Here is a 22,735-nt window from a genome sequence, read left to right on the forward strand (position 1 = left end):
ACCAGCCCCGGCCACTCTCCCACCAGCCCCGGCCACTCTCCCACCAGCCCCGGCCACTCTCCCATCAGCCCCGGCCACTCTCCCACCAGCCCGGCCACTCTCCCAGTAGCCCCGGCCACTCTCCCACCAGCCCGGCCACTCTCCCATCAGCCCCGGCCACTCTCCCACCAGCCCGGCCACTCTCCCATCAGCCCCGGCCACTCTCTCCCATCAGCCCCGGCCACTCTCCCACCAGCCCCGGCCACTCTCCCACCAGCCCCGGCCACTCTCCCACCAGCCCGGCCACTCTCCCAGTAGCCCCGGCCACTCTCCCACCAGCCCCGGCCACTCTCCCACCAGCCCGGCCACTCTCTCCCATCAGCCCCGGCCACTCTCCCATCAGCCCCGGCCACTCTCCCATCAGCCCCGGCCACTCTCCCACCAGCCCCGGCCACTCTCCCACCAGCCCCGGCCACTCTCTCCCATCAGCCCTGGCCACTCTCCCACCAGCCCCGGCCACTCTCCCACCAGCCCAGCCACTCTCCCACCAGCCCCGGCCACTCTCCCACCAGCCCCGGCCACTCTCCCATCAGCCCTGGCCACTCTCCCACCATCCCCGGCCACTCTCCCACCAGCCCCGGCCACTCTCCCACCAGCCCGGCCACTCTCCCATCAGCCCCGGCCACTCTCCCATCAGCCCTGGCCACTCTCCCACCAGCCCGGCCACTCTCCCATCAGCCCCGGCCACTCTCCCACCAGCCCCGGCCACTCTCCCACCAGCCCGGCCACTCTCCCACCATCCCCGGCCACTCTCCCACCAGCCCCGGCCACTCTCCCATCAGCCCGGCCACTCTCCCACCAGCCCCGGCCACTCTCCCATCAGCCCGGCCACTCTCCCACCAGCCCCGGCCACTCTCTCCCATCAGCCCCGGCCACTCTCCCACCAGCCCCGGCCACTCTCCCACCAGCCCCGGCCACTCTCCCATCAGCCCCGGCCACTCTCCCACCAGCCCGGCCACTCTCCCAGTAGCCCCGGCCACTCTCCCACCAGCCCCGGCCACTCTCCCATCAGCCCGGCCACTCTCCCACCAGCCCCGGCCACTCTCTCCCACCAGCCCCGGCCACTCTCCCATCAGCCCCGGCCACTCTCCCACCAGCCCCGGCCACTCTCCCACCAGCCCGGCCACTCTCCCACCAGCCCCGGCCACTCTCCCATCAGCCCCGGCCACTCTCCCACCAGCCCGGCCACTCTCCCAGTAGCCCCGGCCACTCTCCCACCAGCCCGGCCACTCTCCCATCAGCCCCGGCCACTCTCCCACCAGCCCGGCCACTCTCCCAGTAGCCCCGGCCACTCTCTCCCACCAGCCCCGGCCACTCTCTCCCGTCAGCCCCGGCCACTCTCCCATCAGCCCCGGCCACTCTCCCATCAGCCCGGCCACTCTCCCACCAGCTCCGGCCACTCTCCCACCAGCCCGGCCACTCTCCCGTCAGCCCCGGCCACTCTCCCATCAGCCCCGGCCACTCTCCCACCAGCCCCGGCCACTCTCCCATCAGCCCGGCCACTCTCCCAGTAGCCCCGGCCACTCTCCCACCAGCCCGGCCACTCTCTCCCATCAGCCCCGGCCACTCTCCCATCAGCCCCGGCCACTCTCCCACCAGCCCCGGCCACTCTCCCATCAGCCCGGCCACTCTCCCATCAGCCCCGGCCACTCTCCCACCAGCCCGGCCACTCTCCCACCAGCCCCGGCCACTCTCCCACCAGCCCCGGCCACTCTCCCACCAGCCCCGGCCACTCTCCCATCAGCCCCGGCCACTCTCCCACCAGCCCGGCCACTCTCCCAGTAGCCCCGGCCACTCTCCCACCAGCCCGGCCACTCTCCCATCAGCCCCGGCCACTCTCCCACCAGCCCGGCCACTCTCCCATCAGCCCCGGCCACTCTCCCATCAGCCCCGGCCACTCTCCCATCAGCCCCGGCCAGTCTCTCCCACCAGCCCCGGCCACTCTCTCCCGTCAGCCCCGGCCACTCTCCCATCAGCCCCGGCCACTCTCCCATCAGCCCGGCCACTCTCCCACCAGCTCCGGCCACTCTCCCACCAGCCCGGCCACTCTCCCAGTAGCCCCGGCCACTCTCCCACCAGCCCCGGCCACTCTCCCATCAGCCCCGGCCACTCTCCCACCAGCCCGGCCACTCTCCCACCATCCCCGGCCACTCTCCCACCAGCCCCGGCCACTCTCCCACCAGCCCGGCCACTCTCCCAGTAGCCCCGGCCACTCTCCCACCAGCCCCGGCCACTCTCCCACCAGCCCCGGCCACTCTCCCACCAGCCCGGCCACTCTCTCCCATCAGCCCCGGCCACTCTCCCACCAGCCCCGGCCACTCTCCCACCAGCCCCGGCCACTCTCCCACCAGCCCGGCCACTCTCTCCCATCAGCCCCGGCCACTCTCCCACCAGCCCCGGCCACTCTCTCCCATCAGCCCCGGCCACTCTCTCCCATCAGCCCCGGCCACTCTCCCACCAGCCCGGCCACTCTCCCACCAGCCCCGGCCACTCTCCCACCAGCCCCGGCCACTCTCCCATCAGCCCTGGCCACTCTCCCACCATCCCCGGCCACTCTCCCACCAGCCCCGGCCACTCTCCCACCAGCCCGGCCACTCTCCCATCAGCCCCGGCCACTCTCCCATCAGCCCTGGCCACTCTCCCACCAGCCCGGCCACTCTCCCATCAGCCCCGGCCACTCTCCCACCAGCCCCGGCCACTCTCCCACCAGCCCGGCCACTCTCCCACCATCCCCGGCCACTCTCCCACCAGCCCCGGCCACTCTCCCATCAGCCCGGCCACTCTCCCACCAGCCCCGGCCACTCTCCCATCAGCCCGGCCACTCTCCCACCAGCCCCGGCCACTCTCTCCCATCAGCCCCGGCCACTCTCCCATCAGCCCCCGGCCACTCTCCCACCAGCCGCCCGGCCACTCTCCCACCAGCCCGGCCACTCTCCCACCAGCCCCGGCCACTCTCCCACCAGCCCCGGCCACTCTCCCATCAGCCCCGGCCACTCTCCCACCAGCCCGGCCACTCTCCCAGTAGCCCCGGCCACTCTCCCCACCAGCCCGGCCACTCTCCCATCAGCCCCGGCCACTCTCCCACCAGCCCGGCCACTCTCCCATCAGCCCCGGCCACTCTCTCCCATCAGCCCCGGCCACTCTCTCCCGTCAGCCCCGGCCACTCTCCCATCAGCCCCGGCCACTCTCTCCCGTCAGCCCCGGCCACTCTCCCATCAGCCCCGGCCACTCTCTCCCACCAGCCCCGGCCACTCTCTCCCGTCAGCCCCGGCCACTCTCCCATCAGCCCCGGCCACTCTCCCATCAGCCCGGCCACTCTCCCACCAGCTCCGGCCACTCTCCCACCAGCCCGGCCACTCTCCCGTCCAGCCCCGGCCACTCTCCCATCAGCCCCGGCCACTCTCCCACCAGCCCCGGCCACTCTCCCATCAGCCCGGCCACTCTCCCAGTAGCCCCGGCCACTCTCCCACCAGCCCGGCCACTCTCTCCCATCAGCCCCGGCCACTCTCCCATCAGCCCCGGCCACTCTCCCACCAGCCCCGGCCACTCTCCCATCAGCCCGGCCACTCTCCCATCAGCCCCGGCCACTCTCCCACCAGCCCGGCCACTCTCCCACCAGCCCCGGCCACTCTCCCACCAGCCCCGGCCACTCTCCCACCAGCCCCGGCCACTCTCCCACCAGCCCGGCCACTCTCCCAGTAGCCCCGGCCACTCTCCCACCAGCCCGGCCACTCTCCCATCAGCCCCGGCCACTCTCCCACCAGCCCGGCCACTCTCCCATCAGCCCCGGCCACTCTCTCCCATCAGCCCCGGCCACTCTCTCCCACCAGCCCCGGCCACTCTCTCCCGTCAGCCCCGGCCACTCTCCCATCAGCCCCGGCCACTCTCCCATCAGCCCGGCCACTCTCCCACCAGCTCCGGCCACTCTCCCACCAGCCCCGGCCACTCTCCCGTCAGCCCCGGCCACTCTCCCATCAGCCCCGGCCACTCTCCCACCAGCCCCGGCCACTCTCCCATCAGCCCGGCCACTCTCCCACCAGCCCGGCCACTCTCCCAGTAGCCCCGGCCACTCTCCCACCAGCCCCGGCCACTCTCCCATCAGCCCCGGCCACTCTCCCACCAGCCCGGCCACTCTCCCACCAGCCCCGGCCACTCTCCCACCAGCCCCGGCCACTCTCCCACCAGCCCCGGCCACTCTCCCATCAGCCCCGGCCACTCTCCCACCAGCCCGGCCACTCTCCCAGTAGCCCCGGCCACTCTCCCACCAGCCCGGCCACTCTCCCATCAGCCCCGGCCACTCTCCCACCAGCCCGGCCACTCTCCCATCAGCCCCGGCCATTCTCTCCCATCAGCCCCGGCCACTCTCTCCCACCAGCCCCGGCCACTCTCTCCCGTCAGCCCCGGCCACTCTCCCATCAGCCCCGGCCACTCTCCCACCAGCTCCGGCCACTCTCCCACCAGCCCGGCCACTCTCCCGTCAGCCCCGGCCACTCTCCCATCAGCCCCGGCCACTCTCCCACCAGCCCCGGCCACTCTCCCATCAGCCCGGCCACTCTCCCAGTAGCCCCGGCCACTCTCCCACCAGCCCGGCCACTCTCTCCCATCAGCCCCGGCCACTCTCCCATCAGCCCCGGCCACTCTCCCACCAGCCCCGGCCACTCTCCCATCAGCCCGGCCACTCTCCCATCAGCCCCGGCCACTCTCCCACCAGCCCCGGCCACTCTCCCACCAGCCCCGGCCACTCTCCCATCAGCCCCGGCCACTCTCCCATCAGCCCCGGCCACTCTCCCACCAGCCCGGCCACTCTCCCAGTAGCCCCGGCCACTCTCCCACCAGCCCGGCCACTCTCCCATCAGCCCCGGCCACTCTCCCACCAGCCCGGCCACTCTCCCATCAGCCCCGGCCACTCTCTCCCATCAGCCCCGGCCACTCTCCCACCAGCCCCGGCCACTCTCTCCCGTCAGCCCCGGCCACTCTCCCATCAGCCCCGGCCACTCTCCCATCAGCCCGGCCACTCTCCCACCAGCTCCGGCCACTCTCCCACCAGCCCGGCCACTCTCCCGTCAGCCCCGGCCACTCTCCCATCAGCCCCGGCCACTCTCCCACCAGCCCCGGCCACTCTCCCATCAGCCCGGCCACTCTCCCAGTAGCCCCGGCCACTCTCCCACCAGCCCGGCCACTCTCTCCCATCAGCCCCGGCCACTCTCCCATCAGCCCCGGCCACTCTCCCACCAGCCCCGGCCACTCTCCCATCAGCCCGGCCACTCTCCCATCAGCCCCGGCCACTCTCCCACCAGCCCCGGCCACTCTCCCACCAGCCCCGGCCACTCTCCCATCAGCCCCGGCCACTCTCCCACCAGCCCGGCCACTCTCCCATCAGCCCGGCCACTCTCCCATCAGCCCCGGCCACTCTCCCACCAGCCCCGGCCACTCTCCCAGTAGCCCCGGCCACTCTCCCATCAGCCCCGGCCACTCTCCCACCAGCCCGGCCACTCTCCCACCAGCCCGGCCACTCTCCCATCAGCCCCAGCCACTCTCCCACCAGCCCGGCCACTCTCCCATCAGCCCCAGCCACTCTCCCACCAGCCCCGGCCACTCTCCCACCAGCCCCGGCCACTCTCCCCCACCAGCCCCGGCTGCTCTCCCACCAGCCCCGGCCACTCTCCCAGTAGCCCGGCCGCCCTCCCAGTAGCCCGGCCGCCCTCCCAGTAGCCCCAGCGCTGCCCCTCTCCGCGCCGCCCCTGACCCTCGCCTCGTGTGTGCCGCCGGCAGCGTCGGGCTCGGAGCCGTGCCGCGACATCCGCTGCGAGTTCTGCGGGGAGTTCTTCGAGAACCGCAAGGGCCTGTCCAGCCACGCGCGCTCCCACCTGCGCCAGATGGGCGTCACCGAGTGGTACGTGAACGGCTCCCCCATCGACACGCTGCGCGAGATCCTCACCCGCCGCCGCTCCAATCCCGCCGGGAATCACCCCAAATCCGTGGCCAAGAGCCTGCTGGGCAGCCTGGCCCCTCTGGAAGCGCCGCGGCCGCCGGCGGAGCTGCACATCCCCGGCTTGGGCAAGAAGGTGCCGGCCCCCCTGAGCCCCCCGGGGCCGGCTCCCAGCACGGCCTCGCCGCCTCCCACGGCCAGGAAGATGTTCCCGGGCCTCTCTCCTCCCTCCCTGCAGAAGAAACTGAAGCAGGACCAGCTCAGGGTGGAGATCAAGCGGGAGTTGATGGCCGGAGGAGGAGCGGGAGGAGCCGGGATCCATCCGGGGGAGCCGCCGGCGCCGCCGGACCCGGCCTGGGCCCCCCGCGAGGAGATGGCACCGCTCAACCTCTGTGAGTGGCCTGGGAACGGGGGGGTTCAGGGGCTGATCTCGAGGGTTTGGGGGGTTCAGGGGATGATCCCGAGGGTTTGGGGGGTTCAGGGGCTGATCCCGAGGGTTTGGGGGGTTCAGGGGCTGATCCCGAGGGTTTGGGGGGTTCAGGGGCTCATCCCGAGGGTTTGGGGGGTTCAGGGGCTGATCCCGAGGGTTTGGGGGGTTCAGGGGCTGATCTCGAGGGTTTGGGGGGTTCAGGGGCTGATCCCGAGGGTTTGGGGGGTTCAGGGGATGATCCCGAGGGTTTGGGGGGTTCAGGGGCTGATCTCGAGGGTTTGGGGGGTTCAGGGGCTGATCCCGAGGGTTTGGGGGGTTCAGGGGCTCATCCCGAGGGTTTGGGGGGTTCAGGGGATGATCCCGAGGGTTTGGGGGGTTCAGGGGCTCATCTCGAGGGTTTGGGGGGTTCAGGGCTGATCCCGAGGGTTTGGGGGGTTCAGGGGCTGATCCCGAGGGTTTGGGGGGTTCAGGGGATGATCCCGAGGGTTTGGGGGGTTCAGGGCTCATCCCGAGGGTTTGGGGGGTTCAGGGGATGATCCCGAGGGTTTGGGGGGTTCTGGGCTCATCCCGAGGGTTTGGGGGGTTCAGGGGATGATCCCGAGGGTTTGGGGGGTTCAGGGCTCATCCCGAGGGTTTGGGGGTTCTGGGCTCATCCCGAGGGTTTGCAGGGTTCAGGGGCTGATCCCGAGGGTTTGGGGGGTTCAGGGGCTGATCCCGAGGGTTTGGGGGGTTCAGGGCTGATCCCGAGGGTTTGGGGGGTTCAGGGGCTGATCCCGAGGGTTTGGGGGGTTCAGGGGCTGATCCCGAGGGTTTGCGGGGTTCAGGGGCTGATCCCGAGGGTTTGGGGGGTTCAGGGGCTCATCCCGAGGGTTTGGGGGGTTCAGGGGCTCATCCCGAGGGTTTGCGGGGTTCAGGGGCTCATCCCGAGGGTTTGGGGGGTTCAGGGGCTGATCCCGAGGGTTTGGGGGGTTCAGGGGCTCATCCCGAGGGTTTGGGGGGTTCAGGGGCTGATCCCGAGGGTTTGGGGGGTTCAGGGCTCATCCCGACGGTTTGGGGGTTCAGGGCTGATCCCGAGGGTTTGGGGGTTCTGGGCTCATCCCGGAATTTCCCCGGCAGCCTCCCGGGCCGACCCCGTGCGCGACATCCTCTGGCTCGGGGTTCATCCCAGGGATTTGGGGACTCTGAGATCCCATCCCGGGCTTTTGGGGCGCTCTGGGCTCATCCAGGGTGATTTCCCCGCTCTCCATCTCTCCCTAATCCCGGAATCCCCCCCGTTTCCCAGCCTCCCGGGCCGACCCCGTGCGCAACATCCTCTGGTTTGGGGCTTATCCCGGGCATTTGGGGACCCTAAAATCCCATCCCAGGTCTTTAGGGACGCTGAGATCCCATCTCAGGGATCTGGAGCCCTAAAATCCCATCCTGGGCAGTTCCCTGCCTCCCCTAATCCCGGAATTCCGCCTTTCCCAGCCTCCCGGGCCGACCCTGTGCGTGACATCCTCTGGCTCAGGGCTTATCCCGGGGATTTGGGGGAGCTGAGATCCCATCCCAGGGATTTGGGGACTCTGAGATCCCATCCCAGGGATTTTGGGGGAGCTGAGATCCCATCCCGGGCTTTTGGGGCGCTCTGGGCTCATCCAGGGTGATTTCCCCGCTCTCCATCTCTCCCTAATCCCGGAATCCCCCCCGTTTCCCAGCCTCCCGGGCCAACCCCATGCGCGACATCCTCTGGCTCGGGGCTCATCCCAGGGATTTGGGGACCCTAAAATCCCATCCCAGGTCTTTAGGGACCCTAAAATCCCATCCCAGGTCTTTAGGGACACTGAGATCCCATCTCAAGGATTTGGGGCCCTAAAATCCCATCCTGGGCAGTTCCCTGCCTCCCCTAATCCCGGAATTCCGCCTTTCCCAGCCTCCCGGGCCGACCCCGTGCGCGACATCCGCTGCGAGTTCTGCGGGGAGTTCTTCGAGAACCGCAAGGGCCTGTCCAGCCACGCGCGCTCCCACCTGCGCCAGATGGGCGTCACCGAGTGGTCGGTGAACGGCTCCCCCATCGACACGCTGCGCGAGATCCTCAGGAAGAAATCCAAGCCCTGCCTCATCAAGAAGGAGCCGCCGATCCCGCCGGGCATGGAGCCCCCCAAAGGGCTGCCAGAGGACGGGCTGGATCCCAAATCCCAGCCGGCTCCCGGCAAAGCGCTGCCGCCGGGGTTATCCCTGGCCCCGCTGGGCGGGCCGGCCGGGAAAGCCGGGATCGGGGGCCGTGGGAGCTCCTCTGGCCCTGGCGCCGCTGGGATCCAAAAATCCCGGCGCCTTCCTGGCTCCCAAGCGGCCGCTGGCCGAGGATCGCCTGGGAGCGCACGGCGAGGCCAAGCACAAAGCCTTCGAGCTGCCCTTCAAGGCCAAGGCGCTGCACGACAAGGCCTGTGAGTGCCGCGGGCGAGTCCCGGCGATTCCCCGCACGGGGAACGGGGCGGGGCGGGGTCCGCGGAGCTGCCGAGTTCCGCAGCTGGGGAACTGGGAATTGCCGTCCCGCCGAGGCTCTGGGTGGTGTCCCTGGGCTCCGTGTCCGTCCCCCAATCCCCTCATCGCGGTGGTTGTTCCCGTTTTTCCAGCAGCCGAAGCATCCTGCGAGCTCTGTGGGCTGTCCCCGTTCTCTCACCCCGTTTTCCCTCTATCCATTCCCATTTTTCCCGTTTTTCCCCGTTTTTCCAGCAGCCGAAGTATCCTGCGAGCTCTGCGGGCTGTCCCCGTTCTCTCACCCCGTTTTCCCTCTATCCATTCCCATTTTTCCCATTTTTCCCGTTTTTCCAGCAGCCGAAGCCTGCTGTGAGCTCTGCGGGCTGTCCCCGTTCTCTCACCCCGTTTTCCCAGTGTTTATTCCCATTTTTCCCGTTTTTCCGCGTTTTTCCAGCAGCTGAAGCCTGCTGGGAGCTGTGCAGGTCATTCCCGTTCTCTCACCCCGTTTTCCCTCTATCCATTCCCATTTTTCCCATTTTTCCCGTTTTTCCAGCAGCTGAAGCCTGCTGTGAGCTCTGCGGGTTGTCCCCGTTCTCTCACCCCGTTTTCCCTCTATCCATTCCCATTTTTCCCGTTTTTCCCCGTTTTTCCAGCAGCTGAAGCCTGCTGGGAGCTGTGCAGGTCATTCCCGTTCTCTCACCCCGTTTTCCCTCTATCCATTCCCATTTTTCCCGTTTTTCCCCGTTTTTCCAGCAGCCGAAGCATCCTGCGAGCTCTGCGGGCTGTCCCCGTTCTCTCACCCCGTTTTCCCTCTATCCATTCCCATTTTTCCCGTTTTTCCCCGTTTTTCCAGCAGCTGAAGCCTGCTGGGAGCTGTGCAGGTCATTCCCGTTCTCTCACCCCGTTTTCCCTCTATCCATTCCCGTTTTTCCCGTTTTTCCCGTTTTTCCAGCAGCCAAAGCATCCTGCGAGCTCTGCGGGCTGTCCCCGTTCTCTCACCCCGTTTTCCCTCTATCCATTCCCGTTTTTCCCGTTTTTCCCGTTTTTCCAGCAGCCAAAGCATCCTGCGAGCTCTGGGGGCTGTCCCCGTTCTCTCACCCCCGTTTTCCCAGTGTTTATTCCCATTTTCCCAGTGTTTATTCCCGTTATCCCAGTGTTTATTCCCATTATCCCGGTGTTTATTCCCGTTATCCCGGTGTCCACACCCCATTCTTTAACCCCGTTTTCCCACTGTTAACACCCATTTTTTCCCATTTTTTCCCCAATTTTTTCCCATTTTTTCCCATTTTTTTCCCATTTTCCCCCATTCTTTCCCATTCTTTCCCATTCTTCCCCATTTTTTCCAATTTGTTCCCATTTTTTCCCCGTTTTTTCCCTTTTTTCCCATTTTTTCCCCATTTTCCCCCATTTTTTCCCATTCTTCCCCATTTTTTCCAATTTGTTCCCCTTTTTTCCCATTTTTTCCCATTTTTTCCCATTCTTTCCCCGTTTTTTTTCCCTTTTTTCCCATTTTTTCCCCATTTCCCCCATTCTTTCCCATTCTTTCCCATTTTTTCCCTTTTTTCCATTTTTTCCCATTCTTTCCCATTCTTTCCCATTTTTTCCATTCTTTCCTGTTTTCCCCATTCTTCCCCATTTTTTCCAATTTGTTCCCATTTTTTCCCATTTTTTCCCATTTTTCCCATTTTTTCCCATTTTTTCCCATTTTTTCCCATTTTTCCCATTTTTTCCAATTTGTTCCCATTCTTTCCCATTCTTTCCCATTTTCCCCATTCTTCCCCATTTTTTCCCATTTTTTCCCATTTTTTTCCCATTTTTCCCCGTTTTTCCCCCATTTCCAGCAGCAGCAGACCCTGCTGCGAGCTCTGGGGGCTGTCCCCGTTCTCTCACCCCGTTTTCCCAGTGTTTATTCCCATTATCCCAGTGTTTATTCCCATTATCCCAGTGTCCACACCCCATTCTTTAACCCCATTGTCCCGCTGCTAATTCCCGATTTTTCCCCATTTTTTCCCCATTTTTTTCCCTTTTTCCCCCATTTTTTCCCATTTGTTCCCATTTTTTTCCCATTTTTTCCCAATTCTTTCCCCATTTTTCCCCATTTTTTCCCATTTTTTTCCCATTTTTTTCCCCATTTTCCATTTTTTTCCATTTTTCTCATTCTTTCCCATTCTTCCCCATTTTTTCCAATTCTTTTCTCATTTTTTGCTCATTTTTTTCCCATTTTTTCCCTTTTTTTCCCCATCATTCCCATTTTTTTCCCATTTTTAACCCCATTTTTGCCCGTTTTCCCCTTTTTTAACCCCGTTTTTGCCCATTTTTCCCATTTTTGACCCCGTTTTCTCCCCGTTTTCCAGCGGCAGAGGCCTGCTGCGAGCTCTGCGGGCTGTACTTTGAGCACAGGAAGGCTCTGGCTGTGCACACCCCACACCCCATTCTCTAACCCCATTCTTTAACCCCATTTTTGCCCGTTTTCCCCATTTTTAACGCCGTTTTTGCCCATTTTCCCCCATTTTTAACCCCGTTTTCTCCCCGTTTTCCAGCGGCAGAGGCCTGCTGCGAGCTCTGCGGGCTGTACTTTGAGAACAGGAAGGCTCTGGCCAGCCACGCCCGGGCGCACCTGCGGCAGTTCGGCGTCACCGAGTGGTGCGTGAACGGCTCCCCCATCGAGACGCTGCGCGAGTGGATCCGGCACCGGCCCCACAAGGCCGGCGCCTACCGCAGCTACATCCAGGGGGGCCGGCCCTTCTCCAAGAAATTCCGGAACTCCGCGCACCCCCGGGAGCACCGCGGCGCCCTCGGGATGCCGGCGGCGTTCCTGGGAAAAGGGGGGAATGGCGGCCGAGGCGGCGCTCGGGGACAACGGGAAGGGCCCGGACGGGGCCGAGCGGGCGCTGGGGACGCCCCTGGGAGTGGTGAAGGTGGAGGAGCAGAGGGCCAACATCAGCAGTGAGTGTGGGAAAATGGGATTGGGAATGGGAATATGGGGTTTGGGATGAGGAATGGGGTCGGGAATGGGAAAAGTGGGGTCTAGGATGAGGAATAGGGTCGGGAATGGGGATTGGGAATGGGGAATGGGGTTTGGGAATGGGGCGCTGGGGACGCCCCTGGGAGTGGTGAAGGTGGAGGAGCAGAGGGCCAACATCAGCAGTGAGTGTGGGAAAATGGGATTGGGAATGGGAAACGTGGGATTGGGAATGGGAATATGGGGTTTGGGATGGGAAACGTGGGGTTTGGGATGAGGAATGGGGTTTGGGAATGGGGAATGGGGTCGGGAATGGGGATTGGGAATGGGGAATGGAGTGGTGAAGGTGGAGGAGCAGAGGGCCAACATCAGCAGTGAGTGTGGGAAAATGGGATTGGGAATGGGAAACGTGGGATTGGGAATGGGAATATGGGGTTTGGGGTGGGAAAAGTGGGGTTTGGGATGAGGAATGGGGTTTGGGATGAGGAATGGGGCTGGGAATGGGGATTGGGAATGGGGAATGGAGTGGTGAAGGTGGAGGAGCAGAGGGCCAACATCAGCAGTGAGTGTGGGAAACGTGGGATTGGGAATGGGAAACGTGGGATTGGGAATGGGAATATGGGGTTTGGGATGGGAAACGTGGGATTGGGAATGGGAATATGGGGTTTGGGATGGGAAACGTGGGATTGGGAATGGGAAAAGTGGGATTGGGAATGGGAAACGTGGGATTGGGAGTGGGAAACGTGGGATTGGGAGTGGGATTGGGGTCAGGAATGGGGTTTGGGATTGGGAAATGGGAATGGGAATGGGGAATGGGAATGGAGTGGTGAAGGTGGAGGAGCAGAGGGCCAACATCAGCAGTGAGTGTGGGAAAATGGGATTGGGAATGGGAAAAGTGGGATTGGGAATGGGAATATGGGGTTTGGGATGGGAAAAGTGGGATTGGGATGAGGAATGGGGTTTGGGAATGGGGAATGGGGTCGGGAATGGGGATTGGGAATGGGGAATGGAGTGGTGAAGGTGGAGGAGCAGAGGGCCAACATCAGCAGTGAGTGTGGGAAACGTGGGATTGGGAATGGGAAACGTGGGATTGGGAATGGGAAACGTGGGATTGGGAATGGGAATATGGGGTTTGGGATGGGAAAAGTGGGGTTTGGGATGAGGAATGGGGTTTGGGAATGGGGAATGGGGTCGGGAATGGGGATTGGGAATGGGGAATGGAGTGGTGAAGGTGGAGGAGCAGAGGGCCAACATCAGCAGTGAGTGTGGGAAACGTGGGATTGGGAATGGGAAACGTGGGATTGGGAATGGGAAACGTGGGATTGGGAATGGGGTTTGGGAATGGGGTTTGGGAATGGGGCGTTGGGGACGCCCCTGGGAGTGGTGAAGGTGGAGGAGCAGAGGGCCAACATCAGCAGTGAGTGTGGGAAAATGGGATTGGGAATGGGAATATGGGGTTTGGGATGAGGAATGGGGTCGGGAATGGGAAAAGTGGGGTCTAGGATGAGGAATAGGGTCGGGAATGGGGATTGGGAATGGGGAATGGGGTTTGGGAATGGGGCGCTGGGGACGCCCCTGGGAGTGGTGAAGGTGGAGGAGCAGAGGGCCAACATCAGCAGTGAGTGTGGGAAAATGGGATTGGGAATGGGAAACGTGGGATTGGGAATGGGAATATGGGGTTTGGGATGGGAAAAGTGGGGTTTGGGATGAGGAATGGGGTTTGGGAATGGGGAATGGGGTCGGGAATGGGGATTGGGAATGGGGAATGGAGTGGTGAAGGTGGAGGAGCAGAGGGCCAACATCAGCAGTGAGTGTGGGAAACGTGGGATTGGGAATGGGAAAAGTGGGATTGGGAATGGGAAACGTGGGATTGGGAATGGGAAACGTGGGATTGGGAGTGGGAAACGTGGGATTGGGAATGGGAATATGGGGTTTGGGATGGGAAAAGTGGGGTTTAGGATGAGGAATGGGGTCAGGAATGGGGTTTGGGATTGGGAAATGGGAATGGGGAATGGGGAATGGGAATGGGGCGTTGGGGACGCCCCTGGGAGTGGTGAAGGTGGAGGAGCAGAGGGCCAACATCAGCAGTGAGTGTGGGAAACGTGGGATTGGGAATGGGAAAAGTGGGATTGGGAATGGGAAACGTGGGGTTTGGGATGAGGAATGGGGTCGGGAATGGGGTTTGGGATTGGGAATGGGGTTTGGGATTGGGGGATGCTGGCGGGGTGGGAATGGGGCGGAGGAGCAGAGGTCCAGCAGCAGCAGCAGCAGCAGCAGCGAGTGTGGGAATGGGAAACGGGATTTGGGATTGGGAAATGGGATTTGGGATGAGGTTTGCGACTGGGAAATAGGGTCAGGAAGGGGATTTAGGATTGGGAAATGGGGTCAGGAATGGGATTTGGGATTGGGAAACGGGATTTGGGATGAGGTTTGGGACTGGGAAATGGGGTCAGGAAGGGGATTTAGGATTGGGAATGGGGTCAGGAATGGGATTTGGGCCTGGGAAATGGGGCCAGGAAGGGGATTCGGGATTGGGAATGGGGTCAGGAATGGGATTTGGGCCTGGGAAATGGGGCCAGGAAGGGGATTCGGGATTGGGAATGGGGTCAGGAAGGGGATTTGGGAATGGGAAACGGGATTTGGGATGAGATTTGGGACTGGGAAATGGGATCAGGAAGGGGATTTGGGATTGGGAATGGGGTTAGGAAGGGGATTTGGGAATGGGAAATGGGATTTGGGACTGGGAAATGGGGCCAGGAAGGGGATTTGGGAATGGGAAACGGGATTTGGGATGAGATTTGGGACTGGGAAATGGGATCAGGAAGGGGATTTGGGATTGGGAATGGGTCAGGAAGGGGATTTGGGACTGGGAAATGGGATTTGGGACTGGGAAATGGGGCCAGGAAGGGGATTTGGGACTGGGAAATGGGATCAGGAAGGGGATTCGGGATTGGGAAATGGGATCAGGAACGGGATTCGGGATTGGGAATGGGGTCAGGAAGGGGATTTGGGACTGGGAAATGGGGCCAGGAAGGGATTTGGCATTGGGAGATGGGGCCAGGAAGGGGATTTGGGAATGGGAAACGGGATTTGGGATGAGATTTGGGACTGGGAAATGGGATCAGGAAGGGGATTTAGGATTGGGAAATGGGATCAGGAATGGGATTTGGGACTGGGAAATGGGATTTGGGATTGGGAAATGGGGCCAGGACGGGGATTCGGGATTGGGAAACGGGATTTGGATGAGATTTGGGACTGGGAAATGGGGCCAGGAAGGGGATTTGGGATTGGGAAATGGGGCCAGGAAGGGGATTTGGGATTGGGAAACGGGATCAGGAAGGGGATTCGGGATTGGGAAATGGGATCAGGAATGGGATTTGGGATTGGGAACGGGATTTGGGATGAGATTTGGGACTGGGAAATGAGGCCAGGAAGGGGATTTGGGACTGGGAAATGGGGCCAGGACGGGGATTCGGGATTGGGAAACGGGATCAGGAATGGGATTCGGGATTGGGAACGGGATTTGGGATGAGATTTGGGACTGGGAAATGGGGCCAGGACGGGGATTCGGGATTGGGAAATGGGGCTGGGAACGGGAATCGGCCTCGAGCCCTCGCCCAGCCTCTCCCCCCCCGTCCCATTCCCGGTTTTCCCCCAGAGTTCGAGCGGCGCCAGGCGCGGCCCCTGGAGCCGCCGCTGTCCCGGGACGAGGAGCCGGGAGCGGAATTCCCGCAGAAGCTGCAGGAGCCGCGGCCGCCGCCGCCCCGGATGCGCCCGGTGCCGGCGCTGGTGCCCGCGCCCGCCCCAAACCTCGCTGGTCAAGTTCGTGGGGAACATCTACACCCTCAAGTGCAGGTGGGAGAGCCGGGATCCGGGGAATTGTCCGGGTTTTGGGGAGTTTTCCCAGGTTTTGGGGAGTTTTCCTGGGTTTTGGGGAGTTCTCCCGGGTTTTTGGGGGTTTCACCGGGTTTTTAGGAAGTTTTCCTGGGTTTTTGGGGGTTTCCCCGGGTTTTTGGGGCATTTTCCTGGGTTTTTAGGACGTTTTCCTGGGGTTTTGGGGCATTTTCCCGGGTTTTTGGGAGTTTTCCTGGGTTTTGGGAAGTTTCCCCGAGTTTTTGGGGCGTTTTCCCGTGTTTGGGGAGTTTTCCCGGTTTTTGGGGCGTTTTCCTGGGGTTTTGGGGAGTTTTCCCGGCTTTTTGGGGCATTTTCCTGGCTTTTTGGGACTTTTCCTGGGGGTTTTCGGGAGTTTTCCTGGGTTTTGCGGAGTTTTCCTAGGGTTTTGGGGAGTTTTCCTGGGTTTTGCGGAGTTTTCCTAGGGTTTGGGGAGTTTTCCCGGCTTTTTGGGGAGTTTTCCTGGGTTTTTGGGAGTTCTCCAGGTTTTTGGGAGTTTCACCGGGTTTTTGGGAGTTTTCCTGGGTTTTTGGGAGTTTTCCTGGGTTTTTGGGGAGTTTTCCCGGGTTTTTGGGGAGTTTTCCCGGGGTTTTTGGGAGTTTCACGGGTTTTTAGGAAGTTTTCCTGGGTTTTTGGGGAGTTTTCTTGGTTTTTGCGGAGTTTTCCCGGGTTTTTGGGGCATTTTCCTGGGTTTTTTGGGAGTTTTCCCGGGTTTTTTGGGAGTTTTCCCAGGTTTTTGGGAGTTTCACCGGGTTTTTAGGAAGTTTTCCTGGGTTTTTTGGGAGTTTTCCTGGGTTTTTGGGGCGTTTTCCTGGGTTTTTGAGGAGTTTTCCCAGGTTTTGGGGAGTTTTCCTGGTTTTTGGGGAGTTCTCCCGGGTTTTTGGGAGTTTCACCGGGTTTTTAGGAAGTTTTCCTGGGTTTTTGGGGGTTTCCCCGGGTTTTTGGGGCATTTTCCTGGGTTTTTAGGACGTTTTCCTGGGGTTTTGGGGCATTTTCCCGGGTTTTTGGGAGTTTTCCTGGGTTTTGGGAAGTTTCCCCGAGTTTTTGGGGGCGTTTTCCCGTGTTTGGGGAGTTTTCCCGGTTTTTGGGGCGTTTTCCTGGGGTTTTGGGGAGTTTTCCCGGCTTTTTGGGGCATTTTCCTGGCTTTTTGGGGACTTTTCCTGGGGTTTTGGGGAGTTTTCCTGGGTTTTGCGGAGTTTTCCTAGGGTTTTTGGGAGTTTTCCCGGCTTTTTGGGGAGTTTTCCTGGGTTTTTGGGGAGTTCTCCCAGGTTTTTGGGAGTTTTCCTGGGTTTTTGGGAGTTTTCCTGGGTTTTCGGGGAGTTTTCCCGGGTTTTTGGGGAGTTTTCCCGGGGTTTTTGGAGTTTCACGGGGTTTTAGGAAGTTTTCCTGGGTTTTTGGGAGTTTTCTTGGTTTTTGCGGAGTTTTCCTGGGTTTTTGGGGCATTTTCCTGGGTTTTTTGGGAGTTTTCCCGGGTTTTTTTGGGAGTTTTCCCAGGTTTTTGGGAGTTTCACCGGGTTTTTAGGAAGTTTTCCTGGGGTTTTTGGGGAGTTTTCCTGGGTTTTTGGGGAGTTTTCCCGGGTTTTGGGGAGTTTCACCGGGTTTTTAGGAAGTTTTCCTGGGGTTTTGGGGGTTTCCCCGGGTTTTTGGGGCATTTTCCTGGGTTTTTAGGACGTTTTCCTGGGGTTTTGGGGCATTTTCCCGGGTTTTTGGGAGTTTTCCTGGGTTTTGGGAAGTTTCCCCGAGTTTTTGGGGCGTTTTCCCGTGTTTGGGGAGTTTTCCCGGTTTTTGGGGCGTTTTCCTGGGGTTTTGGGGAGTTTTCCCGGCTTTTTGGGGCATTTTCCTGGCTTTTTGGGGACTTTTCCTGGGGTTTTGGGGAGTTTTCCTGGGTTTTTGCGGAGTTTTCACCGGGTTTTGGGGAGTTTTCCTGGGTTTTGCGGAGTTTTCCTAGGGTTTTGGGGAGTTTTCCCGGCTTTTTGGGGAGTTTTCCCTGGGTTTTTGGGGAGTTCTCCCAGGTTTTTGGGGCATTTTCCCGGGTTTTTGGGAGTTTTCCTGGGTTTTTGGGAGTTTTCCTGGGTTTTTGGGGAGTTTTCCCGGGTTTTTGGGGAGTTTTCCCGGGGTTTTTGGGAGTTTCACGGGTTTTTAGGAAGTTTTCCTGGGTTTTTGGGGAGTTTTCTTGGTTTTTGCGGAGTTTTCCCAGGTTTTTGGGGCGTTTTCCTGGGTTTTTTGGGAGTTTTCCCGGGTTTTTTGGGAGTTTTCCCAGGTTTTTGGGAGTTTCACCGGGTTTTTAGGAAGTTTTCCTGGGTTTTTGGGGCGTTTTCCTGGGTTTTTAGGAAGTTTTCCTGGGTTTTGGGGAGTTTTCCTGAGTTTTGGGGAGTTTTCCTGGGATTTTGGAGAGTTTTCCTGGGTTTTGGGGAGTTTTCCCGGCTTTTTGGGGAGTTTTCCTGGGGTTTGGTTGTTTGGGGGGGTTTTTTGGGAGTTTTCCCGGCTTTTTGGGGGTTTTCCTGGCTTTTTTGGGAGTTTTCCCGGCTTTTTGGGAGTTTTCCCGGGTTTTTGGGAGTTTTCCTGGGTTTTGGGGAGTTTTCCTGGGGTTTTGGGGAGTTTTCCTGGGGTTTTTGGGGAGGCTTCCTGGGTTTTTGGGGTTTTCCTGGGTTTTGGGAAGTTTCCCCGAGTTTTTGGGGCGTTTTCCCGGGTTTGGGGAGTTTTCCTGGGTTTTTGGGGAGTTTTCCTGGGTTTTTGGGCTTTTTTCCCAGCCCTTTTTGTGAGGTGTTTTCCCCCTTTTCTTGCGTTTTCCTTCCTTCCCCTTCTCCTCTGTCCCTTTTTTGGGCGTTTTCCCCCCTTTCCCTTCCCCCCCATCCCAATTTTTGGGCTCTTTTCCCACTTTTTCCTCTGTTTTCCTCCTTTCCCTTCTCCTCCATCCCATTTTTTGGGAATTTTCCCCCCTTTTCCTGCTTTTCCCCCCCTTTCCCTTCTCTTCTATCCCTATTTTTGCATCTTTTGCCCCTTTCCCCTCTCCTCCATCCCATTTTTGGGGAGTTTTTCCCCACTTTCCCTCTGTTCCCCCCTTTCCCTGCTCCCTAATCCCATTTTTGGGGAGTTTTTCCTCCCTTTTCCCTGCTCCCTAATCCATTTTTGGGGAGTTTTTCCCCACTTTCCCTCTGTTTTCCCCCTTTTCCCTTCTCCTCCATCCCATTTTTTGGGCTCTTTTCCCACCTTTCCCTCTGTTTTCCCCCTTTCCCCTCTCCTCCATCCCATTTTTGGGGAGTTTTTCCCCACTTTCCCTCTGTTCCCCCCTTTTCCCTGCTCCCTAATCCCGTTTTTGGGGAGTTTTTCCCCACTTTCCCTCTGTTTTCCCCCCTTTCCCTTCTCCCCAGTCCCAATTTTTGGCCTCTTTTCCCCCTTTTCCCTGCTCCCTAATCCCATTTTTTGGGGGAGTTTCCCCCCCTTTCCCCCCTCCCCCTCGCCATTCCCGGCATTCCCGGCATTCCCGGCATTCCCTGTCCTTCCGCAGGTTCTGTGAGGTGGAATTCCAGGGCCCTCTCTCCATCCAGGAGGAGTGGGTGCGGCACCTCCAGCGCCACATCCTGGAGATGAATTTTTCCAAGGCGGATCCGTGCCGGAGCGAGGCCCCCCCGGAGCCGCCGGCCCTGGCTGAGGCTCCCTGAGATTTTTTCCCAATTCCTGGGGAAAAAAAAACCACAGGGGAAAAACAAAAAACAAAACAAACCCACAAAAAACCAACCAAACCGACACCAAACCCCAACGCAACGCCCCCAAATCCCGGCGGGATCTCCTCGGCTCCGGAGCCGCCGCCGCCGCCGCCCGGGGAGGATCGTCCGGGACCTGTTGGGAATCGGGAATTCTTCGGGAATTGTCCCCAGGGGCGCGGGGACGGCCGCCCACGAGCACTACACGGAGCCGAGCCCGCGGCTCCCGCCGGCACCGGCGCGCCGGAATTCCGCCCTTCTTCGCTTCCCGAAAAACCGACCAAGCAAGGAAAATTCCCTCCTTTGTTTTAATCCCAAAGAACCGACGGCGTCGCCTCTTCCCGGGGGGGGCGATTCGGGGCTGGGCGATTCCCGGCGTTGGGAAATTCGGGACTTCCCCACTCCTCCGGAGTTGCTGGATATTCCCGGTTCTTTCCCGGGGTTTTTTTTTATTTCTCGGTGGCCCCGTAGATGTCGGAATTCCCTCACTTCCGGGGTTGCATGTTCCCAAAATTCCTGCTTTTCCCGCCCCACCAACGCCGCTTCCCTCCCGGTTTTCCCCCACTGAATCCCACGGGAGCCGGAGCCGGGGGAATCCCGGGAGAATTCCCAAAATTCCCGCCCCGAACTGGGAGGATTCGGCTCCGATTTTTTCCCCAATTCCCATTTCCCCCTCCCCCGCCGTTGTTCTTTGTTTTATTCCCGGTTTTTCCCCCCAATCCCGACTTTTTTAAACTCTAGATTTGTGTAGAAAACAAAGGAAAGATCCATTTTTATTTGGGAATCCCGAGACTCCCGGATTTCGGGAGGAATTTTAACGGATAAATATTTTGGCGGTTTCCTGATTTTTTTTTTTTTCAGTTTTTTTTCCCAAGTTTTTTTTTTTTAATTTTTTTTTTTTTTTTTTTTTTTTTTTTTTTTTAAATTTCCGCGTTTTTCGGGACGTTCCCGGGATTCCTGTGCCCGGGAGTGGGGGACGACGGATTAAATTCTTCTGGAAATGAATTCCCGGGGAAAAACAACGGAGTCTCTGGAAGCCTGGAATGTTGGGATTTGGGGGCAAATCCGGAGGGATTTGGGGCTTCTGGGGAGGACTGAAGGAGGGGAGGGGGCGGGATTTGGGGATCGGGTCCTGGGATGGGGGACAGGGATCGGGATTGGGGGACAGGGATCGGGGACAGGGATTGGGATTGGGGACCGGGATTAGGGACACCGGGATCGGGATTTGGGGATTGGGTGCTGGGATGGGGGACAGGGATTGGGATTTGGGACAGGGATCGGGGACAGGAATCAGGATTGGGGACGGGGATCGGGATTTGGGGACAGGGATCAGGATTGGGGACAGGGATCGGGATTTGGGACAGGGATCAGGGACAGGGATCGGGATTGGGGACACCGGGATCGGGATTTGGGACACCTGGATCGGGACTGGGGACAAGGATCAGGACTGGGGACTCCAGGATCGGGATTTGGGACACCTGGATTGGGATTTGGGACAGGGATCGGGATTTGGGACAGGGATCCGGGACTGGGGACAGGGATTGAGGACAGGGATCGGGATTTGGGGATCGAGTCCTGGGATTTGGGGATCGAGTCCTGGGATTTGGGGATCGGGTTCTGGGATTGGGGACACTGGGATCGGGATTGGGGACAGGGATCGGGATTTGGGACACAGGGATCAGGATTTGGGGACAGGGATCGGGGACAGGAATCAGGATTGGGGACAGGGATTGGGATTGAGGACTGGGATCCGGATTGGGGACAGGGATCGGGATTTGGGGATCGGGTCCTGGGATGGGGGACAGGGATTGGGATTTGGGACACTGGGATCGGGATTTGGGACACCGGGATCGGGATTTGGGACAGGGATCAGGGACAGGAATCAGGACTGGGGACAGGGATCGGGATTTGGGACACCTGGATCGGGATTTGGGACACCGGGATCGGGATTTGGGGACAGGATCGGGACTGGGGACAGGGATTGGGGACAGGGATCAGGATTGGGGATAGGGATCAGGACTGGGGACTCCAGGATCGGGATTTGGGACACCTGGATTGGGATTTGGGGACAGGGATCGGGATTTGGGGACAAGGATCGGGACTGGGGACAGGGATTGGGGACAGGGATCAGGATTTGGGACAGGGATTGGGATTGGGGACAGGGATCGGGATTGAGGACTCCAGGATCGGGATTTGGGGACAGGGATTGGGGATTTGGGACAGGGATCGGGATTTGGGGACAGGGATCGGGATTTGGGGACAGGGATCAGGATTTGGGGATCGGGTTCTGGGATGGGGGACAGGGATCGGGATTGGGGACAGGGATCGGGATTTGGGACACCGGGATCGGGATTTGGGGACAGGGATTGGGGACAGGAATCAGGATTTGGGACAGGGATCAGGATGAGGCCACTTCCAATGGATTTGGGGACCTGGATGTGACCCTGACCTGGGATTTGGGGACTCCAGGACCGGGATTTGGGACAGGGATCGGGATTTGGGACAGGGATCCGGATTGGGGACAGGGATCGGGATTGGGGACAGGGATTGGGGACAGGGATCGGGATTTGGGGATTGAGTCCTGGGATTTGGGGATCGGGTTCTGGGATTGGGGACACTGGGATCGGGATTGGGGACAGGAACCGGGATTTGGGGAGAGGGATCAGGGATTGGGGACAGGGATCGGGGATTGGGGACAGGGATCGGGATTTGGGGACTGGGATTGGGGACACGGATTGGGACTGGGGACACCAGGATCGGGATTTGGGACAGGGATCGGGGACAGGGATCGGGATTGGGGACAGGGATTGAGGATTTGGGACACCTGGATCAGGACTGGGGACAGGGATCGGGATTGGGGACAGGGATCGAGATTTGGAGATCGAGTCCTGGGATTTGGGACAGAGATCGGGGACAGGGATCGGGATTTGGGGACAGGGATTGGGGACACTGGGATCGGGATTTGGGGACAGGGATTGGGATGAGGCCACTTCCAATGGATTTGGGGACCTGGATGTGACCCTGACCTGGGATTTGGGGACACCTGGATCGGGATTTGGGGACTCCGATCAGGATTTGGGGACAGGGATCGGGATTTGGGGACAGGGATCAGGATTTGGGGACACCTGGATCGGGATTTGGGGACAGGGATCGGGATTTGGGGATTCTGGGATCGGGATTTGGGGACACCTGGATCGGGATTTGGGGACACCTGGATCGGGATTTGGGGATTCTGGGATCGGGATTTGGGGACTCCGGGATCGGGATTGGGGACAGGGATCGGGATTTGGGGACACCTGGATCGGGATTTGGGGATTCTGGGA

At 60.5% G+C, this 22,735-nt stretch overlaps 1 protein-coding gene across 1 annotated transcript; it reads left to right on the plus strand.

The window, feature by feature from the left end:
• Window positions 1-5,711: 5,711 nt before the first annotated feature.
• Window positions 5,712-20,434, plus strand: LOC125320957 (protein Wiz-like; the record flags this gene model as incomplete). The annotated part of the gene is given in 8 exon segments (XM_048293391.1): window positions 5,712-6,360; window positions 8,308-8,624; window positions 8,626-8,821; window positions 11,396-11,681; window positions 11,683-11,801; window positions 15,476-15,609; window positions 15,611-15,672; window positions 19,217-20,434. Coding segments are annotated over 8 exon segments (1,917 nt in total), but the record flags the coding sequence as incomplete, so codon positions are not given.
• Between the last annotated feature and the right edge of the window lie 2,301 nt (window positions 20,435-22,735).

The sequence above is a fragment of the Corvus hawaiiensis genome, unplaced genomic scaffold (assembly GCF_020740725.1).
Source record: "Corvus hawaiiensis isolate bCorHaw1 unplaced genomic scaffold, bCorHaw1.pri.cur scaffold_319_ctg1, whole genome shotgun sequence".
Classification (NCBI taxonomy): domain Eukaryota; kingdom Metazoa; phylum Chordata; class Aves; order Passeriformes; family Corvidae; genus Corvus; species Corvus hawaiiensis.